The sequence below is a fragment of the Esox lucius genome, chromosome 16, assembly GCF_011004845.1.
Source record: "Esox lucius isolate fEsoLuc1 chromosome 16, fEsoLuc1.pri, whole genome shotgun sequence".
NCBI classification, from domain to species: domain Eukaryota; kingdom Metazoa; phylum Chordata; class Actinopteri; order Esociformes; family Esocidae; genus Esox; species Esox lucius.
In genome coordinates this window covers 27,751,063-27,769,831 of record NC_047584.1, presented here as the reverse complement: position 1 = coordinate 27,769,831, position 18,769 = coordinate 27,751,063, and the positions used below count along the sequence as shown (strand labels likewise).

At 43.6% G+C, this 18,769-nt stretch overlaps 1 protein-coding gene across 2 annotated transcripts in view; it reads right to left on the bottom strand.

Moving 5' to 3' along the window:
* The window catches only part of col4a2 (collagen, type IV, alpha 2), a 65,067-nt gene that overhangs the window by 12,992 nt on the left and 33,306 nt on the right, over positions 1 to 18,769 (bottom strand). For both annotated transcript variants that reach the window (XM_013137799.4, XM_013137800.4), the window contains exons 5-18: positions 4,038 to 4,172; positions 3,892 to 3,936; positions 3,548 to 3,664; positions 3,365 to 3,433; positions 3,181 to 3,216; positions 2,468 to 2,521; positions 2,331 to 2,366; positions 2,210 to 2,251; positions 2,047 to 2,118; positions 968 to 1,012; positions 800 to 847; positions 629 to 664; positions 356 to 400; positions 205 to 265 (exon numbers count right to left, since the gene is read on the bottom strand). In XM_013137799.4, coding sequence (XP_012993253.2) covers positions 205 to 265; positions 356 to 400; positions 629 to 664; positions 800 to 847; positions 968 to 1,012; positions 2,047 to 2,118; positions 2,210 to 2,251; positions 2,331 to 2,366; positions 2,468 to 2,521; positions 3,181 to 3,216; positions 3,365 to 3,433; positions 3,548 to 3,664; positions 3,892 to 3,936; positions 4,038 to 4,172 — 841 coding nt within the window. The remainder of the gene's footprint in view (positions 1 to 204; positions 266 to 355; positions 401 to 628; positions 665 to 799; positions 848 to 967; positions 1,013 to 2,046; positions 2,119 to 2,209; positions 2,252 to 2,330; positions 2,367 to 2,467; positions 2,522 to 3,180; positions 3,217 to 3,364; positions 3,434 to 3,547; positions 3,665 to 3,891; positions 3,937 to 4,037; positions 4,173 to 18,769) is intronic.

Genomic DNA, 18,769 nt, shown 5'->3' with positions numbered 1-18,769 from the left:
CACCCCCCACCACCACATGGACATCAAACAGGTTTAAACAGTGCTACAAAAACCAAGCTGATTGCGGTTAATGTTTAATATCATACTTGTTTAATAGTTCCCTACCTGGACTAAGCATCTGTATTGGTAGATTTCTAGTGGGTGTGGCGGATTGGCTTGGACTTAAAAATCCCCTGGTGTAGAAAAGTGATTGGTTATAAATACCTGTGTCCTGCCCTTCAGAGGAACCCTCATATATCAGCTCTCCTTCTTCTCCTCTGGCACCCTGAAAGCCAGAACAGGCATCATGTTAAAAAAAAAAACACTAGATGAGAATGTTTTAATTTAAAAAAGAAATTATGAGCAGTAGGATCACCTTCTGTCCATCTATGCCCCTCAGTCCTGGTTCTCCAAGGTCTCCCTGGAGAGAGAGAGGCCAGAAAATAAAAGGAAGGGTTAGAGGCAGAGAGACAACAAGAGCAGAAGGAAGTGGGTGAGAGAAATAAAATCAAACTGGAGTCGAGAAGTGAAGTGATCAACAGCACCATCTGGAGGAGAACAAGTACAACTGCAACCCAGGTCGGCCAATGCAGACCAACGCCAAGACCAACACATGAGGGGTCAGCATCGTTTGGCCGCGCACACGTACCCTGAGTCCTTGCTCTCCATTCTGACCCGGCAAACCCTGGAGGAGCATGCGGGGACATTCAACAGGTCAGTGTATCGCAAACGACTCATGAGCCTAGATTAATTATTATCTATTATCAGGCTAGGTTAACAATTACCCATCATCATGTGTTTTTATGGTTCAGATACCTACCCGTTGCCCCGGCATTCCCATAATGCCAGTCTCTCCTCTGTTGTCAGCCTGATGAGGAACAGTAAAAAAATAAATAAAGATCAGTTGGACGAAAGTGATCCCAATAAAACTACCTCTGTTAGGAGGGGACATGGATTTAGTGACCAGCGGGTAAAACGAGCCACCTACCAGGGATCCAGTTTCACCTTTCAACCCTTTCTCACCCTTTTCACCCTGGAGGAGGCAAAGCAGTGTTAGACTGGTTCAGTGTGGTAGAACATTCATTATTATTGTGTGCTTTCAAACATCTTCAGTAGAGTGTAGCTGTACTAACATATTAAAGGTAGAGTGCAGCTATACTCACATATTAAAGGTAGAGTGCAGCTATACTCACATATCAAAGGTAGAGGGTAGCTATACTAAGATATTAAATGTAGAGTGCAGCTGTACTAAAAAAAAATATGTAGAGTGCAGCTGTACTAACATATTAAAGGAAGAGTGCAGCTGTACTAATATATTAAAGGTAGACTGTGGCTGTACTAACATATCAAAGGTAGAGGGCATCTGTACTAACATATTAAAGGTAGAGTTCAGCTTTACTAACATATTAAAGTTAGAGGGCATCTGTACTAACATATTAAAGGTAGAGTTCAGCTGTACTAACATATTAAAGTTAGAGGGCAGCTGTACTAACATATTAAAGGTAGAGGGCATCTGTACTAACATATTAAAGGTAGAGTTCAGCTTTACTAACATATTAAAGTTAGAGGGCAGCTGTACTAACATATTAAAGGTAGAGGGCATCTGTACTAACATATTAAAGGTAGAGTTCAGCTGTACTAACATATTAAAGGCAGAGTGCAGCTGTACTGACATATTAAAGGTAGAGTGCAGCTGTACTAACATATTAAAGGTAGAGGACAGCTGTACTAACATATTAAAGGTAAAGTGCAGCTGTACTAACATATTAAAAGGTAGAGGGCAGCTGTACTAACATATTAAAGGTAAAGTGCAGCTGTACTAACATATTAAAAGGTAGAGGGCAGCTGTACTAACATATTAAAGGTATTGTGCGGCTGTACTAACATATTAAAGGTAGAGGACAGCTGTACTAACATATTAAAGGTAAAGTGCAGCTGTACTAACATATTAAAAGGTAGAGGGCAGCTGTACTAACATATTAAAGGTAAAGTGCAGCTGTACTAACATATTAAAAGGTAGAGGGCAGCTGTACTAACATATTAAAGGTATTGTGCGGCTGTACAAACCTGGGGTCCGTTTATCGGTCCGGTATGGGAATGGGTGGAGTTCCCTGGGGGGCCAGGCTCTCCAGCTTCACCCTGTGGCCAGAGAGGGAAGTGCAGTGAGAATATTTTTTGTTCTGGGTGCTGAATACTACAGACAAACACTCTAGTGCCCGTAGCCACTCACCGGCTCTCCTTTGACTCCCTTCAACACTGTGGTCATGGTGCCCTGAGCAAAAGGGAACACGTCCTTAATATTAGTATATTGCATAAGAGATGAAACAAGTTTGTCTGTGTCAGGAGTTTACCTTTGGTCCAGGAGGGCCAGGAAACCCTTTTGGGCCCTGCGCCAGGAAACAAATGTGGGAAATGATTAAGTATCTATTTGTGAGAATAACACAGAATGATGTACATGGTGTAAAGTACATCAGCACACACCACCAACCTGGGGTCCTGGCAGTCCTCTGAAACCGATCTGACCTGGATGACCTTGAGGCCCCTGAGAGATAGACAGGAAGATGGAGAGATAGACAGGAGGAAGGAGAGATAGACAGGAGGTGGAGTGATAATGACAAGAAAACAGATAATGAGAGACAGTATATCAGAGTGCATTATAATTGATAATGTGTGGTATATCTGTAGAACTTCATTGATAATACATGGTATATTTGTAGAACTTCATTGATAATATGTGGTATATCTGCAGAACTTCATTGATAATATGTGGTATAACTGTAGTACTTTATTGATAATATGTGATATATCTATAGTATTTAATTGATAACATGTGGTATTACTGTGGTACTTCATTGATAATATGTGATATATCTGTAGTATTTAACTCATAACATGTGGTATTACTGTGGTACTTCATTGATAATATGTGATATATCTGTAGAACTTCATTGATAATATGTGGTATATCTATAGTACTTACCTGATAATATGTGGTATAACTGTAGTACTTTATTGATAATATGTGATATATCTATAGTATTTAATTGATAACATGTGGTATTACCGTGGTACTTCATTGATAATATGTGATATATCTGTAGTATTTTATTGATACTATGCGGCATATCTGTAGTATTTCCTTGATAATATATAGTAAATCTGTATTATCAAGACACGGCAAGGTGACAGTGCCATACTCACTATTAATCCAGAATTCCCAGGCTGTCCTCGATCTCCCTGGGGTACAGTCCAGAGGGAGGGAGGGAGAGAGAGAGAGAGAGAGAGAGAGAGGATGTCAGAATGTAAAGCCCAGGAGAACACGTCTCTTCACTCCTGAATAGCATGAAAGAATAAATGGTTCTAAATAGTGTGAAGCTGCCTTTACCCTGAAGCGCTCCATGAACACTTTCACGTCCAGGGTGTCGCCCTTTTGCCCCTTCCTACCCGGTTGGCCCTGTGGAGAAACGAAGACCGACAGAGGAGGAGTTGAAGAAGACAAGATAAGACGGGGGTGGTTACAAGGTCGGACCTCAGACGTCTCTGGTGTCATCGCCGGGTTCATACGTACGTTATACCCGGGCGGGCCATCATAGCCTGGTGTCCCTGGCGACCCTGGGTCACCGTGTGTTCCGTTACACCCATCTGCTCCCGGTTTGCCACGAGGCCCTGCCTGTCCCGGGTGGCCCTGGAGGGACCATAACCACGACTTAATGTCATACCGTCACCATAACACGACATGTTGGAACAAAGGCCACGTTCAACAAAAAGTTTATTTTTTTAGCATTTGCGTGTGTGTGTGTAAACGTGTGTGAATTTTATTTAATTCTTATATGACATTTATTTTATATAAGAATGAAACTATATAAATAAAGTTGATTTGATTTGGTTTGGTGACATCACTGCGCCACTTACAGGGATACCGTCTGATCCAGAAAAGCCAGGAACACCCGTCATCCCCTGTGGAGAAAAGAAAACAACTATTACATTATGTAATGCCATACCTGCTGAGTACATACACTACTGAGCCAGAATAATCACTACTGAGCCAGACGTATTACCACAGAACCCTTGAGACCAATGATGCCTCCTCTGCCCCGGTCACCCTTCTCTCCCTGGGGTCCCTGAAGTCCCTGTTCCCCAAGCCTTCCTGGAGGCCCTTGGGGGCCAAGAGGGCCAAGAGGACCTGGCTGGCCCTGAGGTAGAGGAAAGACACATGTTAATCAACAGGAAGAAAAGAGACAACACAAGATGGAGATATTCATATTTTATGTGAGTGATAGAAGGTGTTTAAACTCACCTGTAGTAAATAGAACACAGAAAAGCCATTCACTTCTAGGCAGGTTACTAGAACTGTAGTACTGAATAGAGGTTAAAGCACCACAACAATGTTAACCAATCTTTATAACGATGTAGAAGTCAAATGCACAAAGATATGAAAAAACGTGTAAATCTGGAGCAAAATTATTTTCAGTGGAGGTTAAACGCCCCCCATTGGGGATTTATGGCATTACAGCAACGCAGTATTGTTGAAACACGCTTCAGTAGGTCGAAGAATGTTCTGACAGACTTGACTGACTAGGGGAACAGGAAGGAATTGAGAGGATGAATGTCATTTCGATCCTGCGTCCTTATTGTTGAAGCACGCCCAGTAACCTAATGGAAAGAGGAAGATGGACAGTGTACTCTGTAGTCTTGCTCATTTGGTGAAAACCAGAATAATTTACCAAACGAGGAAGAACATTGAGGATATAGAACTTTACCCAGATGTTTCTAATGCATAACAGACCTTCTTAACCAGTGACATCAGATCTTTTTGCGAGCTAATCGGATTGTTTAAATGTTCAATTAGTGGGAAAAAAGAGCTGCTGTTAAACACAGCATACGAGAAGAAGATGATGTGGAAGATGACAAGAGCCACCTGCTAGATGACCAAGATACTTTAGAACCATCATGAACCAGGACAGAGAGAATTAAAGAAATTGCCATGGCAATCAGACTGTTAAACAAACTGCCTATCTGGATATGAATGCTCAGGCCATTATTCAGTTTCAATGTCTGGGTGTTTAATAGGGCAGGTCAAAAAGTTAGAGATGGACTTTAAAGACTTGAAACATCCAAAACTGTGGTTACAACGTTGTAGTGCTAACTTATAGCCACAAGAGGGCGACATCTCTATTTGAGATTTGTGATGTTATGCAACCTCAACAAGTGCTCTCTGCTGCCATCCATTGTTGATAAAACACTCCACACCTGAGAATAAAATTCAATTTTGGCTACCTCTTATCTGAACAGAGGTGTGTAGACATAGAAACCAAGGGAAGCCAGGCTTTCCCAAAAATGTGATAAACAAAAACAAAAAGGTACTTGTATCTTTAATTTCTACATGTTATGTGTTAGTTTATATTTACGTGTTTAACTAGTGACAACATTTTCCCATGTTCTGATTGCTACAGATGTGATCTTTAATTTGGTTGGTTCTATATTATTTGATTAGTCCTATACAGGACTTCAGAACCAATGACTGGGTCACGTCTCTAGCAAACAAAACATGACAAAGCATACATTCATGGAAAAAATTACTTCACAAACACCTGTTTTGTCATTTTCAATTTCCAAGGTAATGTACAGGACATTGGAGTTTATCCTTACCTATTGTGAACTCTCGTCTTAGGGCCTGGACACATCTACTAAATGTTAGGTGGCTCATCATTGTCATGAAGTTCGGTCAGGAACAGCATTTAGGTAATGTTTTGCTAAATCTAGCCAGTAGCCAGACAAAAACAAAATGTTTTTTACTGTCTGCTGTTGTATGAAGTCAAGCTGTTTTAGTTGGCAGCAAAGGAGAATAACATGGGCCTTACACCAGGAGGGTGTCCAAAAAGTGAACACATACAAACACAAACACATACACACACACACAAATTCTAAGTTGCCTACCGCACAACATTGTATAAAGTTAATAGTAGCAGGTATAAATGGTGGTATTGCTTTTGGAGGGTTTCTATCTGAAGTTGTCACTGCTGGAGGTTATCATAATGATGTGTGTTAAAATGCTGCTGGAATAGCAGAGACAGGTCTTTACTCCCTTTCCAACTCACAGTTTTATGATGACTCAAACATATGAAGGAATTTATTGAACCACTGTGTGTGTGTGTGACTGTTGTCTTCGGTCTCTGCCGTACAATGGCGTACATATACAGTATCAATAATGACTCATAGATTTTGATATTTTGCAGACCCGGCCTCCCCAGTGATTTGAGCCACCCACCATCAGTGTGTTTTAATGGTGATGAGGTGTGTCTGTGGATCTGTAGCTCTGCCTGGGAACAGATATATCCTTTCATTTCCTGTTCTTCTCTACCCTAACCTTAATTCTACCCTAACCCTAATTCTACCCTAAACCTAATTCTACCCTAAACCTAATTCTACCGTAAAACTAATTCTACCGTAAAACTAATTCTACCGTAAAACTAATTCTACCGTAAGACTAATTCTACCCGACTTCTGCAGATTTTCCATGGTTAAGTGAACTGGTAAGGACTTTGGGTTTCATGCTCACCTGCTCATACTATCTCTCTTTCTCTCTCCCACACACACACACTTTTCCTTGGGTCAAGATAAAAGAAAGAAAATATAACCATATTTACACTACAAAAGTTGTTGTGACAGCAATTTCATTTAAATAACTCACTATGTTGTTTACCCAGTAAATGGTGTTCTCAGTCAAACAAGCACAATTACTGATGATAGCAGAATTTCTGAGGTACCAGTGTGAAATGTTTCCAGTTTCTTCCCTAGGACAATTTTCTGATTCTGGTAGATGGCTGTTTGAAACTTCACAAAACTCTACTCTCCCAACTGAATGACACGGTCTGGTTGAGAAACAGAGAGAGATGAGGCAGGTGTGGACAGAGAGAGATGAGGCAGGTGTGGACAGAGAGAGATGAGGCAGGTGTGGACAGAAAGAGATGAGGCAGGTGTTGACAGAGAGATATGAGTCAGGTGTGTACAGAGAGAGATGAGGCAGGTGTGTACAGAGAGAGATGAGGCAGGTGTGTACAGAGAGAGATGAGTCAGGTGTGGACAGAGAGATATGAGTCAGGTGTCGACAGAGAGAGATGAGTCAGGTGTGGGCAGAGAGATATGAGTCAGGTGTGGACAGAGAGAGATGAGTCAGGTATGGACAGAGAGAGATGAGTCAGGTGTGGACAGAGAGAGATGAATCAGGTGTGGACAGAGAGATATGAGTCAGGTGTGGACAGAGAGATGAGTCAGGTATGGACAGAGAGAGATGAGTCAGGTGTGGACAGAGGGAGATGAGGCAGGTGTGGACAGAGAGATATGAGGCAGGTGTGGACAGAGAGAAATGAGGCAGGTGTGGACAGAGAGATATGAGGCAGGTGTGGACAGAGAGATGAGTCAGGTGTGGACAGAGATATATGAGTCAGGTGTGGACAGAGAGATATAAGGCAGGTGTGGACAGAGAGAGATGAGTCAGGTGTGGACAGAGAGATGAGTCAGGTGTGGACAGAGAGAGATGAGGCAGGTGTGGACAGAGAGATATGAGTCAGGTGTGGACAGAAAGAGATGAGGCAGGTGTGGACAGAGAGATATGAGTCAGGTGTGGACAGAGAGAGATGAGTCAGGTGTGGACAGAGAGATATGAGTCAGGTGTGGACAGAGAGATGAGTCAGGTATGGACAGAGAGAGATGAGTCAGGTGTGGACAGAGAGAGATGAGGCAGGTGTGGACAGAGAGATATGAGTCAGGTGTGGACAGAAAGAGATGAGGCAGGTGTGGACAGAGAGATATGAGTCAGGTGTGGACAGAGAGAGATGAGTCAGGTGTGGACAGAGAGAGATGAGTCAGGTGTGGACAGAGAGATGAGTCAGGTATGGACAGAGAGAGATGAGTCAGGTGTGGACAGAGGGAGATGAGGCAGGTGTGGACAGAGAGATATGAGGCAGGTGTGGACAGAGAGAGATGAGGCAGGTGTGGACAGAGAGATATGAGTCAGGTGTGGACAGAGATGAGTCAGGTGTGTGGACAGAAAGAGATGAGGCAGGTGTGGACAGAGAGAGATGAGGCAGGTGTGGACAGAGAGAGATGAGGCAGGTGTGGACAGAGAGATGAGGCAGGTGTGGACAGAGAGATATGAGGCAGGTGTGGACAGAGATATGAGGAGAGGAAAACTCTGTTCTCGACCCCATCCCTCTCTCTTCTCTCTCCTTCTTCTGTATTTTCGCTTTTACTGGTGAAAACAGTAAGTAGACTTGTGACAGTCATGAAGTACATGTAGACAACCCCCCCCCTCCCCCTCACCTCGCATGGGGTGTATGTAAGAGGGGTTGAGCAGGGGTCAAGTGCTCTGACCCTGGGAATGAGCTTGCTGTGCTGTGTCAGGACAGGTACACACACACACACATACACACACATTCAGGTGGTCAAGACACAGCCACCACCGGTCTCTTAGCGTGACAGCAGGTTTTTTACACTGTTCTCATTTTCTCTCTGGCTGTTCTGCCTGTTTTGGCTTGGTTCCCTCCCGAGTCTGGGGGAAAGGATGTGTGAAACAGGAGACACACACACACACACACACACACACACACAGGCTATGATTTGGGGTGGCCCGCTGGCAGGGAAGAAGCACATCCAAAATCTGAGGTCAGGGAATCATGGGAAGGGGAGAAGGGGAAATAGGTTGTAAGGTTATGGGGTCAAAAGGCCATGACCTATGAGGTTTGGTGTTGACTACTTTACTGTGAGAAGTAACTAACACAAAAAACACTGAAGTCCAGCCAGATGTGTGTTCTGTAAATGGAGACTACTGGGGCTAATGAAGGGGGACTATTTGGGGCTAATGAGGGGGTACTATTGCGCCTGTGGGAGAACAGGGAAACTATTGGGGCTAAGGGACTCCCAACCTCCTGGACATTAGCCAATCAGAGAGCAGTAATAAGTCAGATCAACTCCCTGATCCTTATCATTAATGAATGATAGACTTGACCAACATATACTGCACTGGGAGGTTGTGTGTGTGAGAGTTTCTGTGTGTGAGGGTTTCTGTGTGTGAGGGTTTTTGTGGGAGTGTGTGTTTGTGAGAGTGGGTAGACACAAGTCTACACCGCCTTTAATATATTTGTTCACATTTAGTCTTGGCAGTGATTAAGAACTGAACTTGTCAGGCTCAAAGGGGAGCTGCACCTGTCAAAGACCTTTTCTCTTTAGACGGAAAACCTCCGGAGGGCCTCAGTAGAAACATAGCAGCAGCTACCAAGGAAGGTGGCGGCTCGAGATCGCGATATCTGCATGTTTATACAACAAAATAATCTAGAGGTTTGGGCATTCTTAGATACCTTTCAGGAAAGATAATATAGTGGAAATAAGCTTGGCATGCATTCTGAGACATGTTATGTTTTTGGGGTTCAGATGTTTTCGCCAAGAAGTGTTGCTTAGGCCGGGGAGGTCTAGGTCTGTTCCCAATTAGAAGCGAGACAGACCGGCCATCTTGACAAAACTACGGGACTTCATTTGAAAACAAATCTGGCAATGTGTATCTCAATCACCCTGTTATAATTTATCATGCAACGCACAAACATAAACCAGGGTTTCTTGGGTCTGAGCCATCTCCAATGTAGAAAGAGACATTTGGAAATGTGGGACAACAACTAAAACAGAAGACTGTTTCACAACTGCTAGGAATAACTTTCTCTAACAAATTACAGAAGGATTTCAAAACCGTATACTATTAAGACATGTTATGTTTATGAGGTTATGGTCATTTTGTTTAGTTAAAGCATCTGCTCAGATTCTGAAAGCTCACCAGATCAAATCCCACTGCCAGCAAGGTGACCAATCTATGAGCATGACAGTCAACCCTTTGTTGCTCTGGGTTATAGTATCTGAAAAATGACTGAAATGCAGTTCAGAAAAAGAATCTGGAGTGGCCTTGGTTGGTCCAGCGATCTGAACCGGTCTAACTGCCTCCAGTGCATATACCAACGCATTGTAGGTTTGGTTCTGGCCCTCTGCTATTCCAGCACACTCAGCCCTGTCTTCTCCACTTACTGTCCTCTGTAAACAAAACATAAAATTTTCCAAAGTATACATACATATATGTGTGTGTATTTCTTTCAAAAGTGCCAGGACAGTGTACATGGTCAGGCTGCCCGTCCATCTCTCCCTATCTAAGTGAATTCCTTGGATGGGATGAAATACGACAGTGGGACCATTAGCTTCATGGGAGCTACGCTAAATAGTTCACATTCATGGTTTCTATGGCTGGAAATCAGATGTAGTGATCGTATGGGCTTTGTCCGTGTGGTAACATGTGACTGGTTCAATCCAAAAAGGTTTTGGGTCTAGAATGTTCTACACTTTAAATCATCATTTGGAGCCCTCTCCAGGTGTATAGAGGGCTTAGTCATCATTAGTGGGACATCGTCTTAAACCTGGAAGGAAAATGTTCCACCAGCGGCCACTCAAACACATTCATGAAATATCGTATCCCACACGTACAGGAAGGTATATGTTATCTATGGAATCTACTCATTCCCTACAGTAAAATAAATGGTACTGTCATAATACATTTAGGTCTGTTATATAGTTAACATAAACACCGCAGTGTGGAGAACTAGACAAGTGTCATATAGGATGGCATATGGGAATTTTCCTCTAAATGTGTGTGTGCGCGCACGTGTGTGTGTGTGTAAAGTACTAGAGCACGCGCACTGGGCTGTATCCTTCAGCATGGCTAAAACACACAGCTGATAAATGCCAGTCTTCACCTCAAGCTGATCAAGGAAAACTGAGCTATATGTGTGTGTTCATTTAACAATCAGGGTAGAAAACACAAGTGGACCTAAACAAACAGCCCCTCTCTCCCTCACTCCACAGCCCTGCTATCTCTCCTGTTCTTCCTCTTACCCGTTGCCCCCCCCCCCCCCCCCCCACCCCTCAATAAAGTAATATAATAATATATAATCGCTCTTTCAATTCATTTCTCCGCTTACACATCAGGAAGTATATCAGAGGCTCTGCACTCTGGCACACTGCGCTCATGGAGTCTGGAAATCAGTCACAGGCTGCCTCCTTTAGGAATCATAATGAGAGCAGTAGGAGAAGACTAACACCAAAGAGTCGAGGCCGGCACTGCCAACTGGCACTACACACCGTTGGCATGTGAGTCCTCCAGCACAGGGAGGAGAAAGCTGTGTGTGTGTGTGTGTGTGTGTGTGTGTACGTGGTGGACAGCATGCGTGTGTGCGTTACAGAGGGATAGAAGGAGAACATCTGGATGGCATTTTAAACAGTAGAGACAAGTTATAAAGCGAGTGAAATGTCCCACCTGCTCAACAGAATGGGTTAATATTCAGAGGGGGTTCTAGTGCAGCTTTAGTAAACACTATGCAGTAAACAAATCATAACCCGGTACTATCCAGCCTGCATTAAAACGATTCACTGAGGCTTGGTACATTCATTACCAAAATTGCTGTTTTAAACTCTGACACTCCGTCCGACACAAACACCCATCACACACCTCCACAACGGACCCAATGAAATATGGGTCTGCCCTTAAGGTGGAGAAAGGGAAGAGAGGGAAGGAAAGTTGGAGAGGGAGAAAGACACATGTAGTGTCACAAACCCTGCAAAACCACATCTTCTAAACCAAATAGATCTGAGGATATCTGCTTTCTTCCAAGTCTCTCCTTGAGTTGGATTTAAAACGGCATGGTTCTCTTAAGAAGTGTGCGTCTGTGTGTGTGAGAGTTCTCATGTACATGTGTGTGTGTGTGTGTGTGTGTGTATTTAAGACCTTCATTTTTTGAGCATTGCTCTATGTCTATAATGGCTGGTTCACAATACAACAGAACTCTTACACTCTACAATCCATTAAGCAAAAACATTTGCCAGAGCAGTGAAAATGTTTTGCTTGTAAAAAGACAGAAAATTCTACAGAGCCTAATTCAGACATAACAAATAATCTGAACACTGCAAAGAATGTATGTCTGATCAAGTATATTTATCTTATTTTCAGGACAAAAACCCTACCATCCTTAAAATGTGGTATATTTTTCTTAACAATCTAGATTATACCGCTTGTTTTTAGAAAATGTGCCTTGAATATCATGTAATTTGTCTTGTTCCATTGCCAGATTATTTCACTTATTTCAAGCAAATATATCTTTAAATGTTTTTTTATTGTCCTGTTCCACTGGCAATTTCTTTTGCAGTGAACAGAATATCTGGCTTGATAAGATTTGTTATTGTGTATGTACAGTACTTCTCACTGCAGTGGTAGATATTATTGCTTATTTCAAGCGATCTTACTTCTCATTTCAACTTTTATTTTACTTTTAACTTATTTTCTACTAAGCATTATCTGCAGTGTTGAAGGACATATAAAAGCACTGCTCTTCCTTTCTTTCTCTCCATCCCTTGGTCTACTATCAAAAGACCAAAGAGAGAGATGATGGGGTGGCGAGGAGTCAGACAGTGACTGGTGGATGTTCAAAAGTTCATGTTCAAATCTGGATTGGAAGTTCATGATCTGATCTCTCGACTGGACCTGCTTTCTTCTTTTGTCCGTCTGAAAGTTGTTCAATACCTCATCTGAATCACAACCTCTTGCTCTCGCTGTCTGTGTCTGGTATTGATGTCATGCATTCACTTTGAATCACTTCTCTCCCCGTGAATTGTCCATTCAATCTCGTCTCAACCTCCACGAATTTCAATCGCAACTACAATGAAACAACCCCATAAAATGGGTCACAGGCAATGGTAAGCACACCTAGATTATGGTAAGTACAGTAGATTCCTTTATCAGTGACCCCAATCCATACTTTCTCACAGCATTCAGTCTGCCCAGTGCATTCTTAGTCATTGTTCTGTTTTGGAAAATGTCACTTACGTAAACAGATCTAAAATAGACTAAAAGTCAAATTCTTCTGCCTTGGCCATTTTCCATAAATGAACAATGCAAACACATAAGAAAGAATCTGTGAAAAATATTAAACCATTAACAAAGTGGCCTATGCCTTCACCATAGTGAAACACTAAAACAGTAAATGCACAACATTTTGGTCAACTGCTCAATGTCTCTTCTAAGGGAAAACCCTAAGCAAACAACACAGGGCTAGCTATCCAAATGTATGGAGTAAAAATCGTCTTCAGTGCTAAAAATAAAACAAAACAAGAGCCAAAACAAATAGAGTAGATTACAATTGTACTAACTTAGAGACAATCTACACTTACACAAACCTAAAACATTAAATTATTAAGTATAGACCAATGAAATGTCCTAATTCTTAACACATCTGGCATCTTCCCAAGCATTTGGAACCTACTGTAGGTCTCATTGCCTCAATCGATAAATGTAGAGACAAATTTGACCCCAATGATTATGGGGGTAATCCTCAAATTTGTAATAACGCATTCAGAAATAAATTAGGACTGTACCCACTTAGCCGCTAAATTTCAACTATCTAAAGGAAAGTGAAAGCCCTTATCCAGAGATGTAATCCTGGAGACAAGCGTCAGATACACATTTTCCCCACAGATTACACAGACACAAAACAAATCAAACACTGTTCAAATCCAATAGCTCTTACATGAAAAAATTGCAACCACAGCGATAAGATTTATGAGTTTTTGCCATGAGAAAAGGGCAACAAGTGGAGCTCAGACAACATTCTAAATACAGTATTTATTTAACCACTATGCATCAGTTTATTTTGCCATTAATATTTGAACTATTTGCATGTTGTTACAACACAGCACATAGCTAATTGTTTACAATGTGTATATAAATGTGCAATTGTATAAAACATTGTTATATATTTTTATAATTTAGTTTACTTAGCTGTTCTGAATGTTTATTTGAAAGGTTTCTGCATAGTAATATATGCCTGCAGTACACCCCACTCCATACATACAGCAATTAACACTATTCACCCCATCCCATACATACAGCAATTAACACTATTCACCCCATCCCATACATACAGCACATACATTAGCACAAACACTAATCACCCCACCCCATACATACAGCACATACACTATTCACCCCATCCCATACAGACAGTACATACACTAACCACCCCATACATACAGACAGTACATACACTAATCACCCCACCCCATACATACAGACAGTACATACACTAACCGCCCCACCCCATACATACAGACAGTACATACACTAATCACCCCACCCCATACATACAGACAGTACATACACTAACCGCCCCACCCCATACATACAGACAGTACATACACTAATCACCCCACCCCATACATACAGACAGTACATACACTAATCACCCCACCCAATACATACAGACAGTACATACACTAATCACACCACTCAATACATACAGACAGTACATGTATGATGGTGTCAGTTGATTACACATCATAGGTATAATCAACTGACACCATCATCATAGGTGTAATCAACTGACACCATCATCATAGGTGTAATCAACTGACACCATCATCATAGGTGTAATCAACTGACACCATCATCATAGGTTTAATGAACTGACACCATCAAAGGTCTAATCAACTGAGATCATTGTATGTCTAATCCAATGACATCATCATAGGTTAAATCCACTGACATCACCATAGTTATAATCAACTGACATCATCATCTTATGTGTAATCAACTGACACTGAGCGGGAGTGAGTTAAAGGAGTTTTCCACAGGGTCACTGGGATTGTTACTCTGACAGAACAATACCTGTCAGGATTCACGATGTGCAGAGTGACAGTTAAGACCAGAAATAATTGTATTTCTGTTAGAGCTGAGAGGTTTGTGAATATGGGATAAATCTAAACCCCATAACATAAAAGCCTGGTCTAAGTATCTTTAATGTGAGGAAGTAATACTATTCAGTTTAATCGCTATTCAGTAATACGAACCAAAGATACAGATGTCAGTGTGTGTGTGTGTGTGTGTGTTTGAAGCCTCTCTGTCACCCTTGAAGACTCTCTCTCTCTCCCTTTCTCTCTGTCTCTCTGTCTGTCTGTCTCTCTCTGTCTCTCTGTCTCTTTCTGTCTCATTGTATTCACTGGCAACACATTTTCGGTAGAGGAGCGAGCGCTCAAGTTTACCTTTTAAAGACTAACACAGGCAGCCTCAGTGCCCACTGGCTTACGTATCAGTGTGCGTTTGCATTCTTCAGAGTGAGACGGCGTTGGAGTCCCACACTACGCCGTAAGTGAAACTTCTCATCCAGCACATCCTCATCGGACAGCTGCTCTGTGCTCACACTGATCATGGGCCAGAGACACAGAATCGGCTCTGGAGAAGCTCCTCTAGTAGAAAGTCTAGGTCAGCTTCAGCACCCAGGCCAGACGGGGCTAAACCCATGTGCATAACAGCACCTGGTTGCATCATTAAATTGTGTGCATCTGTTTGTGTGTGAAAAAGAGGTAAAATGAGTTGAAGATCTAACATCAACATAACATTAACATTTTGGACCCAGTATATCTCCCTCGGAGAGTGAGAAGGTTCTGGAAAGACCCAGAAAGAGGCCGGATGGGAAAACAAACTCCAGATCTGATCTCTGATCCCTGGCGCAGAATGAACCAAACAGACAACAGAATAACAGAATAGCCCGCTGGCTCTGATTCCCGATGTATGAAAGGGGCTTTGGTTCGGGGTCGAAGAAGACTGCAGGCTAGGACTGGGTAACAGAACCAGACAACTTGACAGGGTATATGCAAGCATGTGGGTAAAGGCAAACCGTACACCTCCGTGGCATGGCATAGACTAACCTGGTGTCCTTCTAATATTTCACTTTGTAAAAAAGCGGAAAGAGGAGGTCAAGTGGGAATATCACCATCAAAGCACAAAATAAACAACAACCCATGCACCAACGATGACCTAGGATATGTCACAGGTTAAAATTAGCTATGGTGTTCATTACAAAGCTTTAAAATATAACTCTGCAATGTAACTCATTACTTTAATCTTCATTTTTTTCCTGCAGTGGTAGCCTGCAACAGAGCAGTCGGAGAGATTTACTTGCCCAACACCTGTTTCTGTTGTCCTCGGGACATTATTAAAGTCAGATCACACGGGCTAAGGGAAACTGTAATTTATGGTTTGGTTTTCATTAAACCATTACAGAGATCAGCTAGCTTTACTACCACTAGATGACGTTCATTAAATTAATGGGGGCGTGTTCACTTTTTTATTGGCCAAATCACCTCTTAGTGATATCCAACCAAATATGGAGTTGATTTGAGACTTGTTGGAGATTTATTTTTTTATATTCTCACATACCCCTACTGCTGCCATGTATTTTTAGCTAGCAATGGCTAAGTACACATCATTCATCAAGGAATGTAAACATTCATATGACCATGAGTGAAAATAAGTGTGCCCTACAGTAAAACGCCCTCGATAAAAGTGCCAAATGACTAAAATGGAAATGTGAAAGACTCGCAGGTCAAACAGGTGGTCTGCGGTCAGCAGAAATCTTTAGACAGAATCTCAATCAGCAACAGGACTAGGGAGAGCAAAGAGTCGTCAGGGAAAATGAAGTAGGAGAAGGTCTGACAGGGTTTCAGTTTTTATACAGTCCTGCTCCCACCTCTTCCCTAGGCCAGATATTAGCTGTTTGTCTGGTGGGACAGCCTCTCTCCCAAAAGAGCTTTGGCATATTTAGTCTGTGACTGATCCAGGCTATAAAATGTCCCCGGGCCTTGGGAAAAGCTCCCTCTCTTCAACAACTAAACTGATATTAGGCGTTCTCCCACACACAGCTTTCAGCACATACCCCCACGCCCACACTTACAAGCCATTCTTTCCAGCCGTTAACTACTTTTGTTGCGGATCAGACGCTGTCATCATTTATAATGTTACTAAAAGTCCCATCCTGTGCTCCCTCCTATAGAACTATCTACTGTAGCTCCTAAGAAGGTCATGGGGTCATCTGGACAGGAAGGAATCCCGGATGTCATCACTACATACAGCCCATAATTAAAGACGGCCACTGAAAATCTATGTGAAATTGATTCCCATATCCAAATTCAACTTAACAGAGCCAACGAAGGGACTCTTCCCCTCCAGTTTGGAGCATTAGGAAAGTGAGGACAATGTCATCGATGTTGCTGACATTTTATCGTGTGTTTCACGTAGCGAGGAAGATCTAGCGTGTGACCGTGCTAGAGATCACCTGAGGATCCAGCGTGTGAATATTCAACTCCAGACCTGGAGGGCCCGACCCCTTCTGGTTTTCACCCTATCCTTCTAATAAGGGACTGACTCAGACCTGGAGGGCCCGACCCCTTCTGGTTTTCATCCTATCCTTCTAATAAGGGACTGACTCAGACCTGGAGGGCCCGACCCCTTCTGGTTTTCATCCTATCCTTCCAACCTTCTCAGGCCATAGATCCTAAGTGGGAGGAAGGAAGTATTTAGTACGAACCAGGGTCCCCAGTTCTCTCCCCCTAACCCTCCCACAGCCCTGCCCTCAGATTGACGGAGGCTCTGGGGCCAGTTCGGCACCTCTGCGCTCTGTCCCGGCCTCCGTGTTTCTCTTGGACACACTCCCCGGAAATCAACATCCGTCTCTCCCGTCGCCCTTCGCCGCGGTACCCGGGGGTAGGAAGAGTCTCGGTGTCCCCCTGAGGGGGTGAGGAGAGGGGAAGGGGAGGACCTCAAACTGACTGGCCTGCGGGAGGATAAATAAACGTCTGAGGGGGTGATGTTTAGACAAGAGTGTGTTTGGATCTCAGCGATCTGGGCCAGTGAGAGGTCAGCTGATCAGCCCTCTCCTCATGGATACATTACCTTGTTCTGGAAACCCTCCCAGGACAACGCGTGCGAAGGGATCACAGAAGCATGGACAAACATGTGAACACTTTTCCTACCTTTCTACCGCTGACATTGGTTGGATAGCAGCGTCTGCTAAATGACTCCCATATAAATGCTTTCAGTGGGACAGAGGGGAGAACAGGGAGGAATCTTCTGCGCCAACACCCTGGTCACCCTCTGCTTCCCGCCAGGACCCGCCGACTCATGTCTCTCCCCCCAGGATGATACGGGGATCAGAGAGAGATGCCCCATGGATGAGAGGGGGATGAAAGGATGATAAATGAGAGGTAATTTGTTGCCACTCTCTCTGGTTGTCCAGGAGGTAGGGGGCGTCTCTTTGTCATCACAGGGATGTCTGTCTGTCTGTCAGGTGACAAGGCCAGTTTATATTAGACTTCATGTGTTTAAACTCAGAGTCTAAAGACACATTGTCCACACATCTACAGCCAATAAGGGCACACGTGTTATGATACAGCACAGCATGAGAGGGGTGGAGAGAGATGGGGAGGGGTGGAGAGAGATGGAGAAAGGGATGGGGAGGGATGGGGAGGGGTGGGGAGGGATGGGGAGGGGTGGGGAGGGGTGGGATGTAGAGGGATGGGGAGGGATGGGGAGGGGTGGGATGTAGAGGGATGGGGAGGGATGGGGAGGTGTGGGGAGGAATGGGGAGGGGTGGAGAGAGATGGAGAAAGGGATGGGGAGGGATGGGCAGGGATGGGGAGGGATGGAGAAAGGGATGGGGAGGGGTGGGGAGGGATGGGGAGGGGTGGGGAGGGATGGGGAGGGGAGGGGTGGGGAGGGATGGGGTGGGATGTAGAGGGATGGGGAGGGATGGGGAGGTGTGGGGAGGAATGGGGAGGTGTGGGGAGGGATGGGGAGGGATGTGGAGGGATGGAGAGGGATGGGGAGGTGTGGGGAGGGATGGGGAGGGATGGGGAGGGATGTGGAGGGATGGAG